This window comes from Ruditapes philippinarum, unplaced genomic scaffold (genome assembly GCF_026571515.1).
Source record: "Ruditapes philippinarum isolate M1 unplaced genomic scaffold, ASM2657151v2 ctg10040_1_1_1_1, whole genome shotgun sequence".
Taxonomy (NCBI): domain Eukaryota; kingdom Metazoa; phylum Mollusca; class Bivalvia; order Venerida; family Veneridae; genus Ruditapes; species Ruditapes philippinarum.
The window spans coordinates 30,240-53,519 of record NW_026865713.1 but is presented as its reverse complement, the minus strand read 5'-3'; the positions used below and the strand labels follow the sequence as shown (position 1 = coordinate 53,519).

The following is a 23,280-nucleotide window of genomic DNA, read 5'->3' as shown; positions in this document are numbered from 1 at the left end:
AGAGGGGAAATAAGCTTATTGAAACACTTTGAATCTGTTCATGGAACCAACTAGTACTAAGCAATGAGTGTAAAGTTTCTTGTTCACAGAAACAACAGCTTGCCCCTGACAGGATTTGAACCCCAGTGGCTAGCAATCGTTAGATTACTAGTCTGACATGTTAACCACTTGGACATGACATTAATTTGACCTTTGCACTACAGGTCAAAGTTGTGAATTTTGCTTCTATTGTCCCCTTTGTTATTTATTTATTCTTGCTGTAATTATTTTCCAGGTATTTATACACTCTACTAAGGATCCAATTGTAGATCACAGCTTAGAAATTCTTCACGATGGACATTGGTGTCTGTACTGTCTTACAAAGAAGGGATGCATATATAGGGTTGGAAAGGGTTGTGATAAAGAGCTTGCCAGGTAGGAGCTTAAATAACATTTCTGTATTGAACAGGGGAAATTACTTTATCTTTGCCCTGTTGGAATGGAAAGTTATTAACCTTTGTCATCATAAAAGTCTAGATGTAGAATCAGGTACCTTGTACATCAGTGTGCAGTCAAATACTGTTGACTGACTAAGTGTCCATATTGATATACCAACTTTGGTAAATTGACAGTCCCTAAAATGGATCCTGGTCAAGATCATTTAAGAAATTTAGTAGGTTTAGGATCAAGGAAAAATCTGTTGGAAAAATATTTCAGCTAAAGATGATTGGTTGGATATATTTAGCTTTTACACATAATTGATTGTACCTTTTCTAATATTAAAAGTACAGCTTTTCTGATTGTGCAACCATAACAGCATCAGTAATTTCATTCTGGAGCAAAGAGGATCCAGGCGTCTTCCTACACTTTAAAAGGTGCTAAATGCTTTTATACTTGCATTAATGTATTTGTAACATAGGGTTACATGTACTTCATAGAGCAGGTGACACACACATGAGGTATGACACTTTTTATGCCCCCTTTGAAGAAGAGTGGGTATATTTCGGTTTTGCTAATGTTGGTTGGTCGGTGAGTCGGTCTGTCCGTCATAGACCACATGGTTTCCACTGATTATCTTAAAAACTATTTATTACAAAGTCTTCATATTTCACATACTAATTGGTCATAACTAGTAATTGACCCTACTGATTTTGGGGTCACTGGGACAAAGGTCAAGGTCACATGATCCTTAAATGTCAGAATTTCTGCTCATTATCTTGAAAACTATTTATCACAAAGTCTTAATATTTCACATACTGCTTGTTCATCACTAGTAGATGACCCCTATTGATTTTGGGGTCACTAGGTCAACAGTCAAGGTCACAAGGCCTTGAATGTTAGTATGATTTCTGCTCATTATCTTGACAGCTTTTTATCACAAAGTATTCATATTTCACATATTGAATAGCCATATGTAGTAGATGACCCCTATTGCTTTTGGGATAACAAGTTCAAGGTCAATTTCACAGGGGCCTTAAATGGTAATATGGTTTCTGCTTATTACCTTGAAAACTTTCTATCAGAGTCTTCATATTTCCCATATTGATTAGTCATAATGGGGTCTTAAATGTCAGAATGGTTTCCATTCAAAATTTTGAAAACTATTTGTCACACAGTCTTCACATTTCACATATTGATTGGTCATAACTATTAGATACCTCTTATTGATTTCTGGTTAACTAGGTCAAAGGTCAAGGTCAGAAGTGCCTTTAATTTCAGAATGATTTCCACTTATTGTCTTAAAACTATTTATCATAAAGTCTTCATATTTCACATACTGATTGGTCATAACTAGAAGATGTCCCCCATTGACATTGGGATCACTATGTCAGAGGTCAAGGTCACAGGGGCCTTAAATGTCAGAATGGTTTCTGCTCATTATCTTGAAAACTCTGTATCACAAAGTCTTCCAAATTCCACATATTGGATAGACATATATATAGTTGATGACCCCTATTGATTTTGGGATCACCAGTTTAAAGGTCAAGGTCACAGGGGCCTTAAATGTAAATATGGTTCCCTCTTATTACCTTGAACACTTTCTATCACAGTCTTGATATTTCCCATATTGATTAGTCATAATGGGGTCACTAGTTCAGAGGTCAAGGTCTTTATATTTCACATATTGATTGGTTATAACTAGGTCATTATTTTTTTCCCATAAGTGAACACTTCCATGTACACATTTATGGCAAACTTCTATAACAGAATTACTAATAATATGAGTCAAGGGCTAGAAATGGGGGCATATGTGTTGTTTAACATTTCTTGTTAATTTTTGTTCAAACTTTACCATTTATGATTATGCTGGTGGATTTCTCAGAAATCATTTAATCAGATACTTTCTAATTATGTCAATTCTTGATTGATATGATTTTTTGGACCAAAAAACATTTACATGTTATCATAAAGTTCATTAGCTTGAGATGGGTTTAGTTTGCACTTTGCAGGTATGGTTGGCAACTTATACTAAGCAAAATTTTAATGATCCATACAATTCTGAAAGAAATGTATGATACAGCTAAATGAAAACACATTTCAAAATGGAATCATTTCATACACTGACAGCAGTTTATAGTTTATATAAACTTAATTATTATCAAGTCAAAAGTGATATAAAACACATTCAGTAGTATACAAAGTTCATGGTTGTAAAACTAAAGAGACACTAAACTATTTTCATGCTAAAACAATTGTTAACACATTGTCCTGCTTGCCAACAGATTGAGTCAAATTAAATGTAGCTTTGTGAAATCTTTACCATTATTTATGAAAGTTGTAAATCCCTTTCTCCATGCAAAACCATTCTTCCTTCCATAATTGTAAACAACCATTATATAACTTTTTGTTGTCCAGTCCTTTCTGCCAGTAACATTTTTGAAGCACTTACTGTATAATGATACTGAATAAGGAAATTCATGTATTTACATGTGTGATGTCAAGTTATCAATTGAGGAATATTGTATATTTAGTTTCATGTATGAGTAATATGACTGGTTTCCAGGAAAGATGACAATGCATATAATTATTATGTGCTTGATATGGTACAAAATATGTCAGTGACTTTAAGTTATAGGATACATGTGCTGACTTTATCTTCAAATGTACTCATATTTATAAGTAAATGTTTCCTGCATTGATACTTATAATGACCATTTCATATTGAAGTTTTGCTATAAGGTAATGAGAAGTATGATTAAAGTTCAAATATCATCACTATTACTAAATTATCTTAATATTAAAGATATGTAAGATAATATGCAAAGACACGTTTTAAACTGTTTAAATGTAGTAACAACATTGAGCATCCTATGTGTATGACTGAATAGATCAGTCTGTATACTGTTGATTTATCAAGTTCAACAGCCTGATATCAAAGTCCTTACGTTGATAATGAATGGACACCGGTAGTTCCAAAGTCTCATAAAGATTATAACAAGTGATTGCATAGATGGGAAAGACACATTTTATTCAGATGTGTTCAAAGCTAAACATTCCCACTTTAGTTATCTAGCATGGTAATAGTCTTTGGTCTCTTATGTACTATATGTGTTTCAGGCACAAAGGCCCACCTGAGGATAATCAGTCAGAGATATTTTCGGATCTCCTTGGGCCTGAAGAATTGGATGATGTGTTTCAACTGCACATGTCAACACAGCCAGTCTATGTTCTGAATGATTCAGACATTATCATTAGAAACCTTCAGTACCCTATAGCGCTATGTGTTTGCTCTAGTCATATCATTGCTATTACAGAGGACTCTGTGTTTTACACATTGTCTCTGTTTAGAAAACAATGTAATACAAATACTGCAGAAGGCATAGCTATACTTCCAAAAAGCTCTGGCCATGGTGAAAAAGATGTCTGTCTAGCATCTGGTCTGATAAATATTATTACATGTGATTGCATGGATGGGAAAGACACATTTTATTCAGATGTGGTTATTATAGATGTAACTTTATTCAAGCAATTGTTTGGTGAAGAAACAGCTCTTCTTAGTTCTCCAGTGTTGATGGTCAGTAAAATAGATGGAACAGTATGTTATATTCCATTATCATCTTTTGTTTCAAGTCCAGATAACTCCTTAGTTTCCAGTACCGAAAGTTACAGGAATACATGGAGTATTTTATGCTGTATGTCCGCAAATGTTGTAGCAATCACTACTTTAACAGTACTAGAAGATCACCGACCTACTAATGAACACTGTAAGAATGCCTTATGTATATGCGGATGTGATGGTCAAGTGGTAATATTCTGGAGTGAGGATGGTAAAACAGAATATATCATCTCTGATGTTTCCATTTGTAGCCCTGTGCTTAGTGTTCAATCATTTCACAATAAGATATATAATACTAATGGATGTGCAATATTTGAAAGTATAGTTGAGATACCAGCAGATAGGAACAGCAACAGTTTGACTAGGAATGGACAGCTTCAGATATCGGATACAAACGTAGTCAGTAATGACAGTGTGGCTGTTATTCATGCAGTATCTTCAGATGGATATGTGGAGTCACAAGGTAATAATGATTTGTTAGTTTGGTTAGATTTTTTAGCCAGTCTGATAATTCATGACCATCAAAATTATACTTGATGGAATTTATAAAAATTTGACTTGCTGTAACTTTGTTATTTATAAATGGATTTGGTTTATACTCAGGAAAAAACAAGATTCAGGACTAATCTTACACATTATATTATTATATGGCAATAAGCTTAAGACATTCACCGTAAAAGGCTTGTATCGTTCTTTTCGCATTTGGTAATAAGAAACAGTCAAATGCCACCCTGGCTTGTCGTGGCTCTTGCATTATAAATTATAATAAAAAGTTAAAGTTTGGTATTACAGATCTGCACACATAGGGCCAGTATCATAAGGGTAATTAATACGGAACATGTTTCAGACAAGTTTCATGAATTGGTGCCTTCGGTAATTGAAACAATAGTATTGGTTATTCAAACAAATGTACACTGAGGAATAGATTTAACAGCCATTGCCATACTATTGTCTAATCATGTTATGTTTAATAACATTGCTGGCATATGGTAGTATAGTGAAATGATGATCTGTAAAAAAGAGAATTATGCTGTAGTTTTTGTGAAATTTTGCCTGTTTTCTTTTGTTAGTTTCCAATTTAAGGACAAGTAAAAAGGTCTCTGACTATATAATGTGTTAATTAATTATTTCTAAAAGAGATCAATTTGCATTTCTGCATATCCTCCATTCAACTTGTTTAAATCTTTAAATTTAGGTTGCATATATTAGTAAGTTTGCTTATATTTATCTGGCTTTCATGTCATAATCTTTTACTTTCGTTGAACATTTCAGCATCCCCATGTACATTTTACTGTACTTGTCGGAATGGACATGTTAAGGCAATCAAATCATCAACACTGTTAGATAATCATTGTGACAGTCAAAGTACACCTCATGGTAATTTAAAAGATATTCTGACATCAATTGATGACATAGGTAAAAAAAGACAGCACTTAAAGAATCAGGTTAAAGTCAAAGAAGAAAACATACAGCAGCTTGGCATAGCATCATACCTAAATACCTGTAATGCTAATCTGTCAAAAGAAATGTCATGTAATGAAGGAAGGCGATTTGATGTAAGAAACATGTCTACCAAGTCACCATTTTCTGTTGTTCTTATGCCAAGAACACAAGTTACTAAAGATAATGAAGTGATTGATATGACTGTTGAGATAGTTAATCAGATGGCAGTGAAACCTTCAGCAGATTGGACAATTATCGTATCCGTAGTTACCTTAACTAGCAATGATACCATCTTGAATGCGTCTGTTAAAATTGATAAAGAGTGGAAAGAAAATGAGAAAGTGAGTGTTCCAATCCAAATAACTTTCAAACAAATATTGTCAATATGTAAACTTGTTGTTAAAGCAGTTCTTGCAATAGAAAAGAGTGGTAAGCAACAGCATGGAGACAAAGAGTGTAGTGGTATACAACATATAAGTATTCCAATATATGAAAAAGATATTGATATAATAGACTGTTTGACACCTGTATCAGACAATGTCAATGATTGTATGGCGAAATATGCATCCATATCAAATGCAATGATGACAGATCAGACGAAGAATCGAATGCAGAGGCTAAAATTGTCAACAGCAAATAATGAAGGTGTGTATGCAAATGACTTTTTGTTTCCTTTTATCTTCATTTACATTTTTATACCTCTACAAGTTTAGGGGGCATAAAGGTGTCATTTTGTCTGTAGGTAGGTTGGTCTGTCGGTCCACTTTTTGGTTTCTGGACAATGAATAGAGTTTTGAATCATAAATGAGTTATTGTAATCAATTTTGATATATAGCAACCTTATGTGGAAACCCTAGTTGGAATTGGACAATCAATAGAGTTTTGAATCATCCATGAGTTATTGTAATCAAGCGGTTAAGGTCACTGCTATTAAAAATAGAAAAAAATGTTTATGGACAATAACTAGAGTTAGGAATGAGATATTGTAAATAGTAAGAGACCCCGATTGGTATTGCTTTTGGACCCCCTGGAGTCAAGGTCACCTTTACTTAAAATAGCAAAATGATTTTCAGATAATTACTAGAGTTAGAACTGAGTTATTGTAATCAAAGTTGATATAAAGCAAGCTTATTTGAAATCCCCCGTTGGTATTGCTCTTGGATCCCCTGGGGTCAAGGTCACTGATGCTAAAAATAGAAAAATGGTTCCAGATGAAACTAGAGTTGGCAATAAGATATGGTAATCAAACTTGGTATTTAGCAAACTTATAAAGAGACCTATATTGGGATTGTTGTTGGACCCCTTTGGTTCAAAGTCCAGGTCACTGTTACTCATAATGGAAAAATGGTTTCTTGAAGATATGCAATTGATTGTTATAATTTTTGGTACACAGATGAAACGTCATAAATTATAGGATGGGTCAGACCTCATATTTTTCAAAAAAAAGGTAAGGTTGCTGGTGAGAGGACAGTATGATTCACCTTTAGTGATAGCTCTACTTCATTTTAACCAGAAAGATTTATATTTAGCTCACATGAACACATTGCTTGTACGACACCAACCTTTTGGACATGTTATCACTTCTTATGAGGAATTTCATTTATTTTAAATTATTTTGGAATAACAAATTTAACTATATTGTGATTTGTCTAGCCTATTTGTTTATTAATACACATGCCATTGCCTGACACTTTTACATACAAATCTTTCATTCCTTCAAGACCAATATCTGTGATAGGTGTTTTTATCCCCCGCCGAGAAGGCGGCGGGGGATATAGAAATAGTCTCCGACCTTCCTTCCGACATTTTTGTCCGGAGCATATCTCAAAAGTATTTGGGTATCATTGAGGAGGAGTGCAGTGCACAAGAATGATAACTCTACCCTGCATAATTTTTGAGTTATTGCCCTTTGTTATTTTTAAAATTAATTTTTGTCCAGAGCATAACTCAAAAAGCCTATGAGATATAAACATGAAACTTCATAGGTGCATAGATCTCACTCAGGAGGTGTGCAGTGCACAAGAATGATAACTCTACCTTTCATAATTTTTGAGTTATTGCCCTTTGTTATTTTTCATACTTAATTTTTCACCCGAGTGGAGCATAACTCAAAAAGTGTTTGAGATGTCAACATGAAATGTCATAGGTGGATAGATCTTTTTGAGGAAGAATGCTGTGCACAAGAATGATAACTCTTCCCTATATTATTTTTGAGTTATTGCCCTTTGTTCTTTTTCATACTATTTTGTCCGGAGTTTATCTCAAAAAGTATTTGAGGTATCAACTTGAAACTTCATAGGTGGGTGGATCTCCTTGAGGAGGAATGCAGTGCACAAGAATTATAACTCTACCTTGCATAAGTTTTGAGTTATTGCCCTTTGTTCTTTTTCAAAATTAATTTTTGTCCAGAGCATAATTAAAAGGCCTGTGAGATATCAACATGAAACTTCATAGGTGCATAGATCTCACTCAGGAGGTGTGCAGTGCACAAGAATGATAACTCTGCCTTGCATAATTTTTGAGTTATTGCCCTTTGTTATTTTTAAAATTAATTTTTGTCCAGAGCGTAACTTAAAAAGACTTTGAGATATCAACATGAAACTTCATAGGTGCATAAATCACACCCAGGAGGTGTGCAGTGCACAAGAATGATAACTCTACCTTTCATAATTTTTGAGTTATTTCCTTTTGTTATTTTTCATACTTAATTTTTCACCTGAGTGGAGCATCACTCAAAAAGTGTTTGAGATGCCAACATGAAATGTCATAGGTGGATAGATCTTATTGAGGAGGAATGCTGTGCACAAGAATGATAACTCTTCCCTATATAATTTTTAGCTCACCTGAGCATGCTCGGGGTGAGCTTTTAGGATCGATGATTGTCCGTCGTCCGCCGTCCGTTCACATTTAGTTGTAAACACTCTAGCGGTCGCATTTTTGCCTCAATCATCATCAAACTTGGTCAGGATGTTTGTCTAGGTGATAGCTCGGATGAGTTCGAACATGGGTCATCTCAGATGAAAAAGAAGGTCACCAGAGCTAAAAATAGAAAAACCTTGTTAACACTCTAGTGGTCACATTTTTGCATCAATCATCATCAAACTTGGTCAGGATGCTTGTCTAGGTGATAGCTCAAATATGTTTGAACATGGGTCATCTCGAATGAAAAACTAGGTCACCAGAGCTAAAAATAGAAAAACCTTGTTAACACTCCAGCGGTCACATTTTTGCCTCAATCATCATCAAACTTTGTCAGGATGCTTATCTAGTTGATAGCTCGGATGAGTTCGAACATGGGTCATCCTGGATGAAAAACTAGGTCACAAAAGCTAAAAATAGAAAAACCTTGTTAACACTTTAGAGGTCACAATTTTGCCTAAATCATCATCAAACTTGGTCAGGATGTTTGTCTAGGTGATAGCTTGGATGAGTTCGAACATGGGTCATCCTGGATGAAAAACTAGGTCACCGGAGCTAAAAATAGAAAAATCTTGTTAACACTCTAGCGGTCACATTTTTGCATCAATCATCATCAAACTTGGTCAGGCTGCTTGTCTAGGTAATAGCTTGGATGAGTTCGAATATGGGTCATCTCAGATGAAAAACTAGGTCACAGGAGCTAAAAATAGAAAAATCTTGTTAACACTCTAGTGGTCACATTTTTGACACAAGTGTCTTTAAACTTAATCAGGATGCTTGTCTAGGTACTTGCTCGGATAAGTTCGAACATGGGTCATCTCGGATGAAAAACTAGGTCACATGAGCTAAAAATAGAAAAACCTTGTTAACACTCTAGTGGTCACAATTTTGACTCAATTGTCATCAAACTTGGTCAGGAAACTTGTCTAGGTCATTGCTGGGATTAAATCGAACATGGGTCATCTCAGATGAAAAATTAGGTCACAGGAGCTAAAAATAGAAAAATCTTGTTAACACTCTAGTTGCTACTGTTTTGATCCAAGTATCCTGGAAATTGGTTTGAAAGTTTGTTTGGATGATTTCTAAGTCAAGTTTGAATATGGGTCACCTGGGTAAAAAACTAGGTCACACTGCTCAAATATGGATAATCCTTGTTAACACTGTAGTGGTCACATTTTTGACTCACCTGTCATGAGACTTGGTCAGAATGCTTGTCTAGGTAATTGTTTGGATGAGTTTGATGGGTCAGGTGAGCGATCTAGGGCCATCATGGCCCTCTTGTTGAGTTATTGCCCTTTGTTTTTTTTCATACTATTTTGTCCGGAGCTTATCTCAAAAAGTATTTGAGGTATCAACTTGAAACTTCATAGGTGGATAGATTTTACTGAGGAGGGGTTCAGCACACAAGAATGATAACTACCCTGCATTATTTTTCAGTTATTGCCCTTTGTTATTTTCAGCCATCAGAATTCACATAGGTTTCAAATCTGTAATCACTTCAGCCATCAGTTTTCATTACCAAAAGACCTCTTAAAATTGAATTATTTTGCTCTACTACATAAACATTCTACCAATGAGCAAACACATTCGGCGGGGGATGGCTATGTTGACATTGCTCTTGTTGTATCGGCTAGATGACAGACATGATTTGGTCTAACCCCTTTCCAGAAATATACAGGAAAAGACCTCTGACTGTATGTTCTTAAGGTCAAGATAACATTCATATACGTTATAATTGCTACATTTGTTCCGTTTTATATCAAAACCACTTTTCTTGCATGCATAATCATTAAGAAATGTGATCCAAATTTTATTCAAAAGGGTAAAAAGAATTAAGATACGCCCAAATTTCTAATATTTTACCAAGAACTATACCCTGATATGCCAAGCCAAAATAATAGGAATGTCACTGCTTACCTTCACATCCAAAGATTTATTGAACATACATTATGTAAATGTATTTAATGTAACGGGTTCTATTACATCGCCAAGACAATCAGCTTTTAGTAAATCATTGATTTTGAGGAAAAGACCTTAATAAGCATTGTATACTTTTGGATCTGATCCCTTTACATCATTGTTTATCATCCCCCGCCAATGGAATCAGGAAGGGGATATTGTTTTGCGTTGTCTGTCCGTCCGAATTTCATTTCCGCGCTACTTCTCTGCAACTTCTTGCACGAATTCAGCACAATTTTATGGGAACCTTCAATACAAAGAGGATATGCGCATATCGTCGCTTTGTTCCAGTCAGATCCTTTTACTTAGAGTTATGGCCCTTAATTAGTTATGCAGTATGCATATAGAGCAATAATCGTTTCCGCACTAATTTTCTGCAACTACAGACTGGAATTTAAAGAAACTATGGGAACCGTCAATACCAAGAGGAGATGTACATATCGTTTTGTCTGGTCAGACTCTTAACTCAGATTTATGGCCCTTTATTAGTTATACAGTAAGCAAATAGAGCAATAATCGTTTCTGGGCTATTTCTCTGCAACTACTGGCTGGAATTCAATGAAACTTTATTGGAACCATCAATACCTAGAGGAGATGCCCATACCGTTGCCTTGTCCCGGTCAGACCCCTTATCTTAGAGTTATGGCCCTTGAGTAGTTATGCAGTATGCATAGAGAGCAATAATCGTTTCCGCGCTACTTATCTGCAACTACAGGCTGGAATTCAACAAAACTTTATGGGAACCTTCAATACCAACAGGAGATGCACATAATGTCGCTGTATCCGGTCAAATCCGGCTGGAAATTCAAGGAAACTTTATGGGAATCATCAATACCAATAAGACATGGGCATGTTATCGCCTTGTTCTTGTCAGACCCTTTAACTCGGAGTTTTGGCCATTGATAAGTTATGCAGAATGCATATAGAGCAATAATAGTTTCCTCTCTATTTCTCTGCAAATACTGGCTGGAATTCAACAAAACTTTATGGGAACCATCAATACTAAAAGCAGATGGGCAAGTTATCGCCTTGTTCCAGTCAGATCCTTTTACTTAGGGTTATGGCCCTTGATTTATTACGCAGCATGCATATAGATCAATAATTGTTTCTGCACAATATCTCTGCAACTACTGTCTTGAATTCAACAAAACTTTATGGGAACCATCAATACCAAGAGATGTGCATATCGTTGCTTTGTCTTGATCAGATCCATCAACACAGAGTTATGGCCCTTGATTAGTTATGCGGCATGCATAGAGAGCAATAATTGTTTCCTCCATATTTTGGGGCGACAGTGGCCGAGTGGTTAAGGGCGTTGACTTTAAACCACTTGCCCCTAACCCTTGTTAGTTCAAATCCTGACAGGGACTTGGACTCTTTCATGTAAGGAAGATATCCAGCTAGCTCACGGAACGTCGATGGTTCTACTCAGGTGTCCGTTCGTGCCTGAAATAATGCACGGAAAGGCACCCGAGGTCTTCCTCCACCAGTAAAGCTGGAACATCGTCAATACGTAAAGGAAATTTGCGCGCCATGACCAATTTATTTAAAGACGTTTTCGGTAGTTTTCTGTGCGCATCGTTATGCGCTTCCAAGAAAGATAATCACGGATTAATTACTCTTCAAATGAAGGTCAAGTTGAATAGTATTCGGATAAGTGTTTAAATTTCGGCTATAAGCAAATAATGAGTAAATAATACAGAAAAGATATTTCTAAATGTTCAAAAAGAGATCGTTTCAAAAGAATAAGAGGTCGTTTAGACAACATCACATAAAGGATTTCTCCAAGCATTAGTAAGACAGCATTGATGATAATTCTGCGCGCGTTACCCCACCCACTTGTGGTATAGTGACGAAAGTGCGTCGCGACTCGCGACTTGATTACTGGCAGACAACTGGGCAAAGAAGTTTAAAATGATATATTTTAAAAGTGTTAAATAAAAAAACAAAATTAATATCTAAGAAATGTTCCGAATTTCATTATTTTCTTTGTAAATTTCTGAATACTTGCTTACTGTTCGGGTATGTTAGTCGAGTGAAAAAAATAATACTGTATGGCCCTAGATATGTTTTAAAAAGATATTCAGTATCATTTACTTAATATAACATCAAAAGAAAAAGAAATTTTTATTACAACATGTTTTTGTTGTATATTTGACAATACATTTAGTATAACACTGATATTTCTTAAGAAAGCGTGGTAATTTTGACAGTTGGCATATGCGGTAACCATGGAAACTGCTTGTTTACAAAAAACTAACACGTCAACATATATATTTTAATTCTATTTTTTAATCCACCATCAAATGTTACTTGATATATCAATAATGTAGAAAATTCTATGAAAGAAATTTCTTGATAGCTTTAATTTTTTACAGAATTCATGTTTATTTTTCTCATTTTTTGTTTAGTTAAAAAGCATGAAAACTTATTTTTTAAAGAAATATGTTCCAATTATCGTGTGTTTTATACAGAACCCTAAGATAAAACAAGCTTTGTATAAAATTATGTTTATTGTGAGTGTAATAAGCTATTTTATACATTATTATAACACAGTTTGGCTATTTTGACAATTTTGAGATATATGGTTACCATGGAAACTGCCATTTTTCAAAAAATCCAACACACCAACATATATTTTTCTTTTTCTTTTTGAATTTGTCATTAAATTTTACACAACATACAAAAAAAATAGAAAATTCTATGAAACACTTTTTTCAATATCTCTAATTATTCTCAGAATTCATGTTTATTTTTCTCATTTTTTGTTCGGTTGAGGAACATGGAGAACTCATTTTTTAAAGAAATATGTTCAGATGATCATTTGTTACATACAGAATCATTAGATAAGATTATCTTTGCATAAAACAATGCTCGTTTTATAATCTTATACATTTTCTATTCGTTATAACACAGTTAGGCTATTTTGACAGTTTTTAGATATACGGTTACCATGGAAACTGCCATTTTACAAGAAATCCAACACGTCAACATATATTTTTATTTTTAAATTCGTCATTAAATTTTACTCATCATACAAAAAATTTAGAAAATTCTATGAAAGGATTAATTTTTCATAAAACTGTAGAAAATGTCTTTAAATAAAGCCTTATGTATCCAGTTGTTGTGCTAGTATTAACCAGTACTTGGCGAGGGCTATAAATTCAATGAATATGCTTGTTGTGTAATAAATCATTGTAAGAACACCATAGTGTAGCCGTTAGGTCTTGGACTGAAATTCCCACTCAAGCAAGGCATGGTATGGGAACATAATGCAGATGGGTGAGTCCAGTAAGCCTCTGTCATTTCAGACACAGGTTACACCGATAGGTCTATCGGGGCTCTGCATATGGCCCCTACTGTGTTATTGTGTCGTCAGTAAAATGTTTGCGACAGTGCTCTCGGTTACGCACTTATTTTACGAAGGGGGCGATCAAACGCCATTGGGGATAACCAGGTTGGGGCAGTGGTCATTCTTTCTTGAGATGCGGCATGCATGCCCCCACGCCTCAAAGCCCCGCGTGTGGAAATGCCCTGGTTTGTGGAAACTGACCTCCCAATACTCCACAACTTCCTTGTGGTTTGTTGTTGGATCGGCAAATGCTAAGGGTGACCCCAGCAAAACACCTAGAGAGTTGTAATCACAGAAGATGGGCCATTGACACTCTCTTAACAAACCACAGCACCATGTAACAATGTTATGCCTACGCAGTCAAACAATATTTCCGATTGTGGCTTTGAATCTCTGGGATGCCTTAAGAGAGATTCAGTGCCGGGCTCTGAGCCTCGACAGAGTCCACCTAAAGCTACTGGAGTCCCTCTTTTATGTATGCCAAAAGGAGGTCAACAAGCCACAGAGGACGAAAGACCAAAAGCGAAACTTCTGGATGACCCATCGGAATGCAGAAGGAGTCTTTAAAAAGATGCATAACTTTTTTCATGAGAAGGACATTAATGTCTGTTGCATCAGGAAACTCACCTGCAACCAGCCAAATCTTTTAAGGTGAGAGGATATCAATGTGATTTAAACTTTCACTCACAAAGCTGGGGATACGACCATATAGACAAGAGTGGACAATAAACTGAAACCTGGCAAGATGAAAATAAGTAAACACTTATCAATTTACCTGATGATCCAACATTTTACACTAGAGCATGGGACTCAACTTCAACTCTTGTTTTTGCATTCTGTACAGATGACATTTATGGATGCGTCAAAAGAGAAATCGTGGAACAGCTAGGAATAAGCGACCATCGCCCTGTCCAGCTAACTATAGACCGCACAGTCTCTAAATTCTCCAATATTCCAAGAAGACCAACTATTGTCAAGGACCTCAACTACTGCATAATGAGAGCAGCAAAGAAGGCTATTCCAAGAGGAGCTCGTAAAGACTACAAACCATATTGGAGTGATAAGATGGAAGACCTTCAGACAAAGTTATCAGAAGCCAGGGAGGCAGCAGAAGCCAGACCATCACATGAAAGTAACTCTCCTTACATAAAGCTATGGCCAAATTGATGCTGTACAAACTTGGGGCCTAATGGAAAAGCTGGAGAAGTAATACAGCATCACTCAACTTCATGACAGATGGCCGACAGCTATGGAAGATTTAGGAGATGCGCAGTTACTCTGGAAGCAAACAGTGAACCGGTGATGGAAAAACAAGTCGCAAATATTTTGCCAGCCAACACGAAGATTTGAATGACATCCCCATCAACAGAGCACGCAAAAGGGAAGCAAAGAGAGAAGAAAGAGATACTGAAGTGACATCAGATTGCATGAGCCAGCACTGAAACTCCATTAGTTATGGTCAGCGTTCAGACAGCCCAATACAAAGAAATCTCCGGGTCCAGCTGGAGTCACCATTGAAATATGAACACAACTAGGCAGTATTGCAATTTGTAAACCCTAGATATTTATAACTACTGCTGGACGCAAGGCCAACTTCCCCAGACCTGGAGAGAGGCAATCATAATACACATCTACAAGAAAGGGAAGGATCCAAAAAAGGCTGTAAGTTACAGGCCAATTAGCCTCAGTAGCTGCGCAGTAAAGACAATGGAGAGGATTGTGAACGAACGCCTAAAATGATACCTGGAAACCAACAATCTACTTGCTACAGAACAAGCTGGTTTCAGACAATTTGGCTTAACTGAAGTCCAGACAACATACCTTGCACAGCATTCCAAGAACAGAAGGTTGTCTTTACAGCATGGATAGACCTTCAAAGAGCGTTTAACAAAGTTTGGACTAACGGGCTTCTAGTGAAACCGATGAAAAATGGAGTTAAAAGAGCCAAGTTGAAGTGGATAAAATCATACCTTCACAACAGAAGAGCAAGTCAGCTTGAACCAAACCAAAAGTAGAAAGTTCCTATTGCGTCATCTTGTCCTCCAAGGTAGTGTTATTTCTCAGAATAGCCAAAGGGTGGTCGGGCAGCAACCTATGCAGATGATCTTGTTTTTATGGTGCAAAGAAGAGAATGCTACCACAGCCAAGTACAGGTTTGAACAAGCCATAGACAAGCTTACCGCATGGGCTGAAGAATGGTGCGTTACGATCAATTAAGACAAGTCGTCCACCACTCTGTTCACCTTGTCATCAAAACAGAGACCAGGCAAGATCATGATGAGAAATACACCCCTGGTAGCAGAAGACAAGGCGACAAACTTAAGTATTACCTTTGACAAGAAGCAGACATGGAAGCCACATTTTATCCGAGAAGAAGGCAAATCACGAAGAAAACTAGCAATGATGCTTAAGCATGCAGGAACAATATGGGGAGCTAATGAGCAAATACTCAAATCAGTATACCAGGTAACAGTGAGGCCCAAAATGGAGTACAGCTCAGCATCCTGGTCAGTCACAGCCAAAATTAACCAACAGGCTGTAGACAAGGTCCAAAATCAAGCACTTTGCATCATTACAGGGCCCACCAAGTCTACACCCATAACATTCATGGAAGCAGTAACAGGTATACAGTCTCTTATTGAAAGAAGGCAAGCCAAAGTCTTAATACAGGCAGAAAAATTCAAGTCTTTTACAGACTATCCGATTAAAGCACACTATCTGGCTACACAAAAATCGGCTCAAACATTGCAGTTTCATTGATAAAGCCAAGATTCTGAATAAAGAGTACCCAGAAGTGATATAAATAGAGACAGCCCCTTTGTGAAATGAAGATATCACGGACCCTATTGCAAACGACATGTCTACTGTGAAAATCTGTTTTACTGTGCCGCAACGGACACACAGAAAACAAGAAGATGAAAATATCCGGAAAAGACGAACAAAAGCTATGATAGACCAAGACTACCAATCACACATTTGATGCATGTGGATCAGCTACTAGAGCTATTGAAGATGGAGGGGCTGGTGTGGTCATAAGGTACACATCTGGCAACAAAGAAAAACATTACACTGTTACAGGCAAGCATTGTAGTAACTTACCAAGGAAAAGTCAAGATAATCAAGAAACTCTCAAGGCCCAGACTTGACGCATAACACCTTCTGAACAGGGCACAACAAGTTATAATGGTGAGACTACGCTCAGGACATAACAGACTGAACTACCACATGTACAAGAAGTTCAATAAGGTTCACTCACCGATATGTGATTGCGGAGAGGAAGATCAAACTGTTGGGCATGTTCTCCAAAGATTTAGACGACACGATCAGGAGCGAACTGCGATGTGGTCTCAAGACACTTCTCTCCATCAGAAGTTTTATGGGGACCTGAGGAAAACCACAACCTTCATCGCCGATACTGGTGTGATTGTGTAGAGCGAACGACAGAACAAGAAAAATATGAACGCCATGTTTTTGTGCAAATGTTTGAAATGAAATATGTTTTAACTTAATCGTTAATATATGTACATGTATGTATCATATTTAAAGCTTACCTTGAACATGAGAACATAGTCCTTTCATGTATCTTGATCAAATACTCTTCACAAATTTTCATTATCTATTGATAATATGAATTGATATTAAGATAAAATTAAGCATTAAATAAGTCACAACTTTATGTAAAATAAATGTAATAGACCTTGATCGATTTGAATTAGGTGGAAATGAATTCAATATTGCCAAATTTCTTTAAATACAACTTATAAGGTAATATGATATTTTGAACAATTATTGTGCGACCATCCAGAAGGATTAACATTTTCAAATTCATTCGTTTAATAGCTAATAAACCAGACGAGTATTCATTACGATCAATACTTTTCCTAATAAACAGAACATTTTCCTATTGAAATGAACGGAATGGTTATTTGAATAGCTAAAATGAATGTAGTATGTAGTATAATACCAAAACGCGAATTATCAGAATTTATTTTGCATACTTATCGCAGTCTTTAGGAACACGTGTTAATATACCTGTGGATATGAGTAACATTGGGTCAAATAAGGCAAGAAATTAACTAGCTTATATTATGTCCAGATTTAAATCACATAGAACTTTGTGTTTATGTGGACTAACATTACCTTTACTGAGAGACCTCTTTTTTGAAACGACAAACCTCAAATTTAGACCAAGGCGGCTTTAGACATTTGACGTTTAAAGCTAAAAGCCTCCAAATGAGCCAAAATATTTCAAGAAAATCATTTGAGAAAAACGTATTAATTTTTATCAAAATTAAAAAGGTTCATGATTACAACTATGTTAATATTATGCGATTAATGACTGATTTTGTAGTAATCATCTTGAAAATTAGCATGAACTTGAGGCATGCAGCATTAAGATGTCTGCTGTCAAAACCAAGAATCGTTACAATGGTTTAAGCATTTACTCACGTCACGACCATGTTTCGTCTAATGACACCAAATGTCATTGGATATTTCATCGAATGGTACAATTTGTTTCCAAAACAATTTTATATAATCTTTATATAATTTTTTAGGTGTTGATGATACGGCTGCATGCACCACAAGGAATATTCTTTATCTACCTAAACCGGAAGTTGGAAATGACGGACAGGATAAAGGTAAATGAGGCTTTTATATCCAAAAATTCGAGGATAGGCGTTTTCCAATACTTTGAAGTTAAGGCATTTCAGCTTAACCTTTCCTGTCAAATACGAGTGATTATTAAAAAGGACAGAAAATGGGAGAGAAAATATGAATTGTGCTAAAACATTCCAGTGTGCTCTTCGCAAGAGGCTATTTGTTTTATCAATAGTGGTTAAACTATCATATAACAAAATCCCGTTGATGAAAATTTTACCATAGATAAATGAGTAAATACCTGGTCTGTGGGGCTCATGAGTTTTCTATCATATTAAGAAAAGAAAAACACTATTTATGCTTAATAAACATTATGTCATTGAAAACATTTTTTCGATTTAAATGTTAAACTTGTCTTAAGCCATTATAGAACTTTATTGTTTTTATTGTATTTACACTTGTATATTTGTTTTGCAATTCAGTAGCTCATAAAATTCTAGTAGAACTTTTTGGTAAGGCTGTGTCAGACAACAGTGGCATAAATCCTTCCAACTGCCAGCTATCGACTGCTCTTGGGCATATCGTGCATCTAAGTGTAGTGCCAATGGGAAATTACGAGATAAAAGATGGAAATGTATCGACCAGAGAAATGGATGCATTTGAAGTGATAGTCAGAAGCAGCCTATCTATTGCTGCAGCTTGGCATAAAGCCATTAGTCGCCGGGAACAAGAGGTAGATAACATTTGTAGTAAAGCATATTTTACCAAAGGGGATCTAGTATCTGTATAAAAATAAACTGACATTTTTCCTATCTGAGACTACTCCTCTCCTATTTTCGGGGGGGGGGGGGAGAAAAAATACATATGTGCAGACTATTCCTCACTATTTTATTCTTACTTTAATTATTGACATATTTACATGGTTTTAGCTCACCTGAGCACAACGTGCTCATGGTGAGCTATTGTGATCCCCCACCGTCCGTCGTCGTGCGTCGTCAACAATTTCTTTAAACAACATCTCCTCAGAAACCAATGACTGCACAGTAACCAAACTTTACAGGAATGATCCTTGGGTGGTCCCCTGCCAAAGTTGTTCAAATGGTTCCGGTCTGTTGCATAAGTAGAAAAGGAGTTTAAAATGCAAAATTAAAGAATCTTCTTGTCTGAAAGTACAAGGCCTAGAGCTTTGATATTTAGTATACGATATCACATAAAGGTCCTCTACCAAAGTTGTTCAAATTATAGCCCTGGGGTCAAAATTGGCCCCGCCCTAGGGGATCATATATTTTCCTTATATGTATATAGTAAAAACTTAAAAATTCTTCTTGTGTAAAGGTACAAGGCTTAAAGCTTAGATATTTAGTATATAATATTATCATTAGGTCCTCTACCAAAGTTGTTCAACTTATAGCCTTTTGGTCAAAATTGGCCCCGCCCCAGGGGTCATAGGTTTTCCTTATATGTATATAGTCAAAACTTAAAAATTCTTCTTGTTTGAAGGTACAAGGCTTAGAACTTAGATATTTGGTATATAATATTATCTATAGGTCCTCTACCAAAGGTGTTCAAATAATAGCGCTGGGGTCAAAATTGGCCCCGCCCAAGGGGTCATAGGATTTCCTTATATGTATATAGTCAAAACTTAAAAATTCTTCTTGTTTGAAGGTACAAGGCTTAGAACTTAGATATTTGGTATATAATATTATCTTGAGGTCCTCTACCAAAGTTGTTCAAATTATAGCCCTAGGGTCAAAATTGGCCCGGCCCTGGTGGTCATAGGTTTTCCTTATATGTATATAGTGAAAACTTAAAAAATATTTACCTCTGAATTGACAAAGGCTTGAGGTTAGATATTTGGCATAAGGCATTGTGTAGTGGAACTCTACCAAGATTGTTCAAATTATAGCCCTAGGGTTAAAATTGAATTTAAGAGCTGGTAATTTCACGTTTGTATATCAATTGCATTTACTACTCAGGTGAGCGTATTAGGGCCAATGGCATCCTTGTTTAAGATATCCTATAAAGAGCCATTCCATGATAATGCTTGAGTTGTTATCTTTTCTTGAAAAAAAACATCAAGTAAAAGGACTTGATAATATTGTGTGAAGATTAGAGTTTGCTGTTTGTTAAGTAAAATGTTTTTACTTTCCCTATCAAGCCTGAATTTATTGTGTTGATACCTGGCATGCACACGGTCATGGGTTTAAGTCAGTTTAGACTTCTTTACCAGTTAGAATCCTTCGGTTGCGGAAATATCCTTGTTTAAATCTTAGTTCATAGCTGATAAGGCCTGGTTCTCACGCTCTTTAATAAATCTACATTAAAACAATTTGTGTGTGTGTTTTACGAAATTATTCTTTTGTTGTGCTTTAAAAGTGAGTGTACAACAATGTAAGAGTGTATTCAGAGGTGTATATCAAAAACATGCATCATTTTGACGATTCTTTTAATATTGGGCTGATATTGAGGGCATAGTTCAGTCACGTAGTTCAAATAATGTGTTTACTGTTTAAAGTTTTACGTCATAAAATCTTGCAATTATTTGCATTATTCGTCTTCCAAGTCATCATGTGTTTGGCTTACATTAACGCATAACAACAAGAACTTCTCAAAGAAGATCTTAGCCAATTACAAGACGCAAATGCGTAAATACATGTATGTAGAAAAAAACTGAATGGCTTTTCCTTTTTCTTGATAAAAAAAATAAAGATATGTAACAGAAATAATTCAAAGTCAAAAAAACTTCTCAAATCAGTTTGTTAGAACTGTCAGCTTGCAGTCAGGTATACTTAAATATGGTGTTTTTTTTTAATAATTTCAGATTGCACAAGCATTTGGAATTAAAAAGCAACCAGCGCTTTCAGTACAACAGTGTCGGAAAGCTATCAAAATAGCAGAGGTATTCGCTTTCATTTATTTCAATATATACGACTTTCAAGATTTCTTGCAACATTGAGCCAGCGATTTTCTACTTGTACATACTTAAATTTGTTAGTGGTAGAACGAAGTTTTTACCATTCGTTATTTCACCATAATAGCTGTGAATATGTCAAGTGCGAGGGCATTAAGTTTAGCACCTGACTGTCCCCGCAGTGCGTTGCGTTTATCGAGTAGTTTATATTTTAAAAGTTAAAATTTCACAGCTATTCTCCCAAAGTGCATAAATGATATACATTAATTGATATGAATAATTTATCCAATACATAATATTATGCAATTTCCAGAAAATATGTAAATGTTAACTTACATTTTTCAGGATACCATCAATGATGTAAGTGGCATCACTACATACAAAACAGCTGCTATATCGTCTGCTTTCCAGAAATTAAGGAGTGTAGTTCTCTGAAACACGTGATTGCATGATTAACACAGTATTTGTAGGGTTTCCTGAATATCGACAATATTGGGATTCCATGTGCCTATTCTGTTATTTCTGTTAGATGTATGACAATAAACATGAACTGTTTTGTTATAATTGTTACAATGTGTGCTTTCAATTCATTACCAGTATAACATTTCGTTTTTGTCACATTGAGGTTATATGTTCTTATGGCAAATTTCCAGCTTTATTGGTGTAGAGAAACGTCATATGCTGCCACACCTGTTTATTATTTCAGGCAAATACAGTGAAACCACAAACATTTTAAGTTCACCGGAGTACAAAATGCTGTAGGTGAGCTTTTGTGATCACTATTTGTCTGGCGTCCCTTTGTCCGTCAGTGCAGGGGTCATGGCTTTTCCTTATATGTTGTAAATACTTCAAAACTTTTCATGAAAACTGCAAGGGCTTTATCTTAGATATTTAGCATGAAATATTGTCTAGTGGATTTCTCAAAAAAAAATGTTCAAATGATAGCCCTTTTGTGAAAATTGATAAAATATTGGTTGAAAATTTCAAATACAAATAATATTATTTTAAATACGATATATAATAACTTATTAAAACAATGTTTAAATGGTGTCAAAAATTGGACAAACAATGATAAACTAATATTAGAAATTTATGGTTTTGCAGATGTATTTTTGAATCCAAATGAAATTAATATAAATGCATTTTTGGTACATTTTAAACAAAGAGTTTTGGATTGCTTAAAACAAAAATGGCAAGCAGATTTAAACAATAATAGTGTTTTAAACACTCTTTATATTCATCTAAAAACATTTAAATTTTGAAAATTATTTAAATACTATCAAATCTAAATATCTAAGGAGTAGTATTACGCTTTTAAGAATTTCTTCACATAATCTTAGAATTCAAACAGGTAGATATGGTAGGAATAGAATAGATAGACAGGAAAGATTATGCCAAGTGTGTCAATGCTCTGAGATTGAAGCCGTGTATCATTTTATTCTTATATGCAGTGTTTACCATGAATTCAGAATTCGATTAATTAAACGTTATTTTTATCATAGACCAAGTATGTACAAATTCATAGAAATGCTTAAGTCAAACAATAAATCTGTTCTTAACAATCTTAGCAAATGCATTTATTTAGTCAATAAGAAAAGAAATGATTTATTGAATTCATATCCTAGGCTTTAAGACTATAACAATATTCATTATGTTCACTGTTAGACACTTTATTAGTGAACAATTGCTGTTATTCAATATCTAATTCATATTTATTAGAGCTTATTCTCCATATTGTATAAACTGAAACATTAATTATTCTCTTTCATTTGAATACCAACCGTGACAAAATGTTTTATATGTATTGATGTATAACGAGATACATGTAAATGTATAAGTGAAATAAAATTTTCTTCTGTCTTCTTCTTATTATAGCCCAATCGTCAAAATTGGCCCCGCGTCAGAGGCCACTTTGCTTATATAGACTTATATAGGTAAATACATTAAAATCTTTTTTGTAAAACAACATTATCCAGGCCCCGTGTTCACCAAAAAAGATCAGGATCAAGTGACCAGACTTTATTTGTCTTTGTTTTATGTTACTATAATTAATTGTGCTTT

At 35.2% G+C, this 23,280-nt stretch overlaps 1 protein-coding gene across 1 annotated transcript; it reads left to right on the top strand.

Moving 5' to 3' along the window:
* Positions 1-274: 274 nt before the first annotated feature.
* Positions 275-23,079, top strand: LOC132730056 (uncharacterized; the record flags this gene model as incomplete). Its single annotated transcript, XM_060715905.1, is given in 7 exon segments — positions 275-414; positions 3,538-4,499; positions 5,309-6,124; positions 18,266-18,349; positions 18,791-19,041; positions 21,130-21,207; positions 21,565-23,079. Coding segments are annotated over 7 exon segments (2,421 nt in total), but the record flags the coding sequence as incomplete, so codon positions are not given.
* Positions 23,080-23,280: the final 201 nt, after the last annotated feature.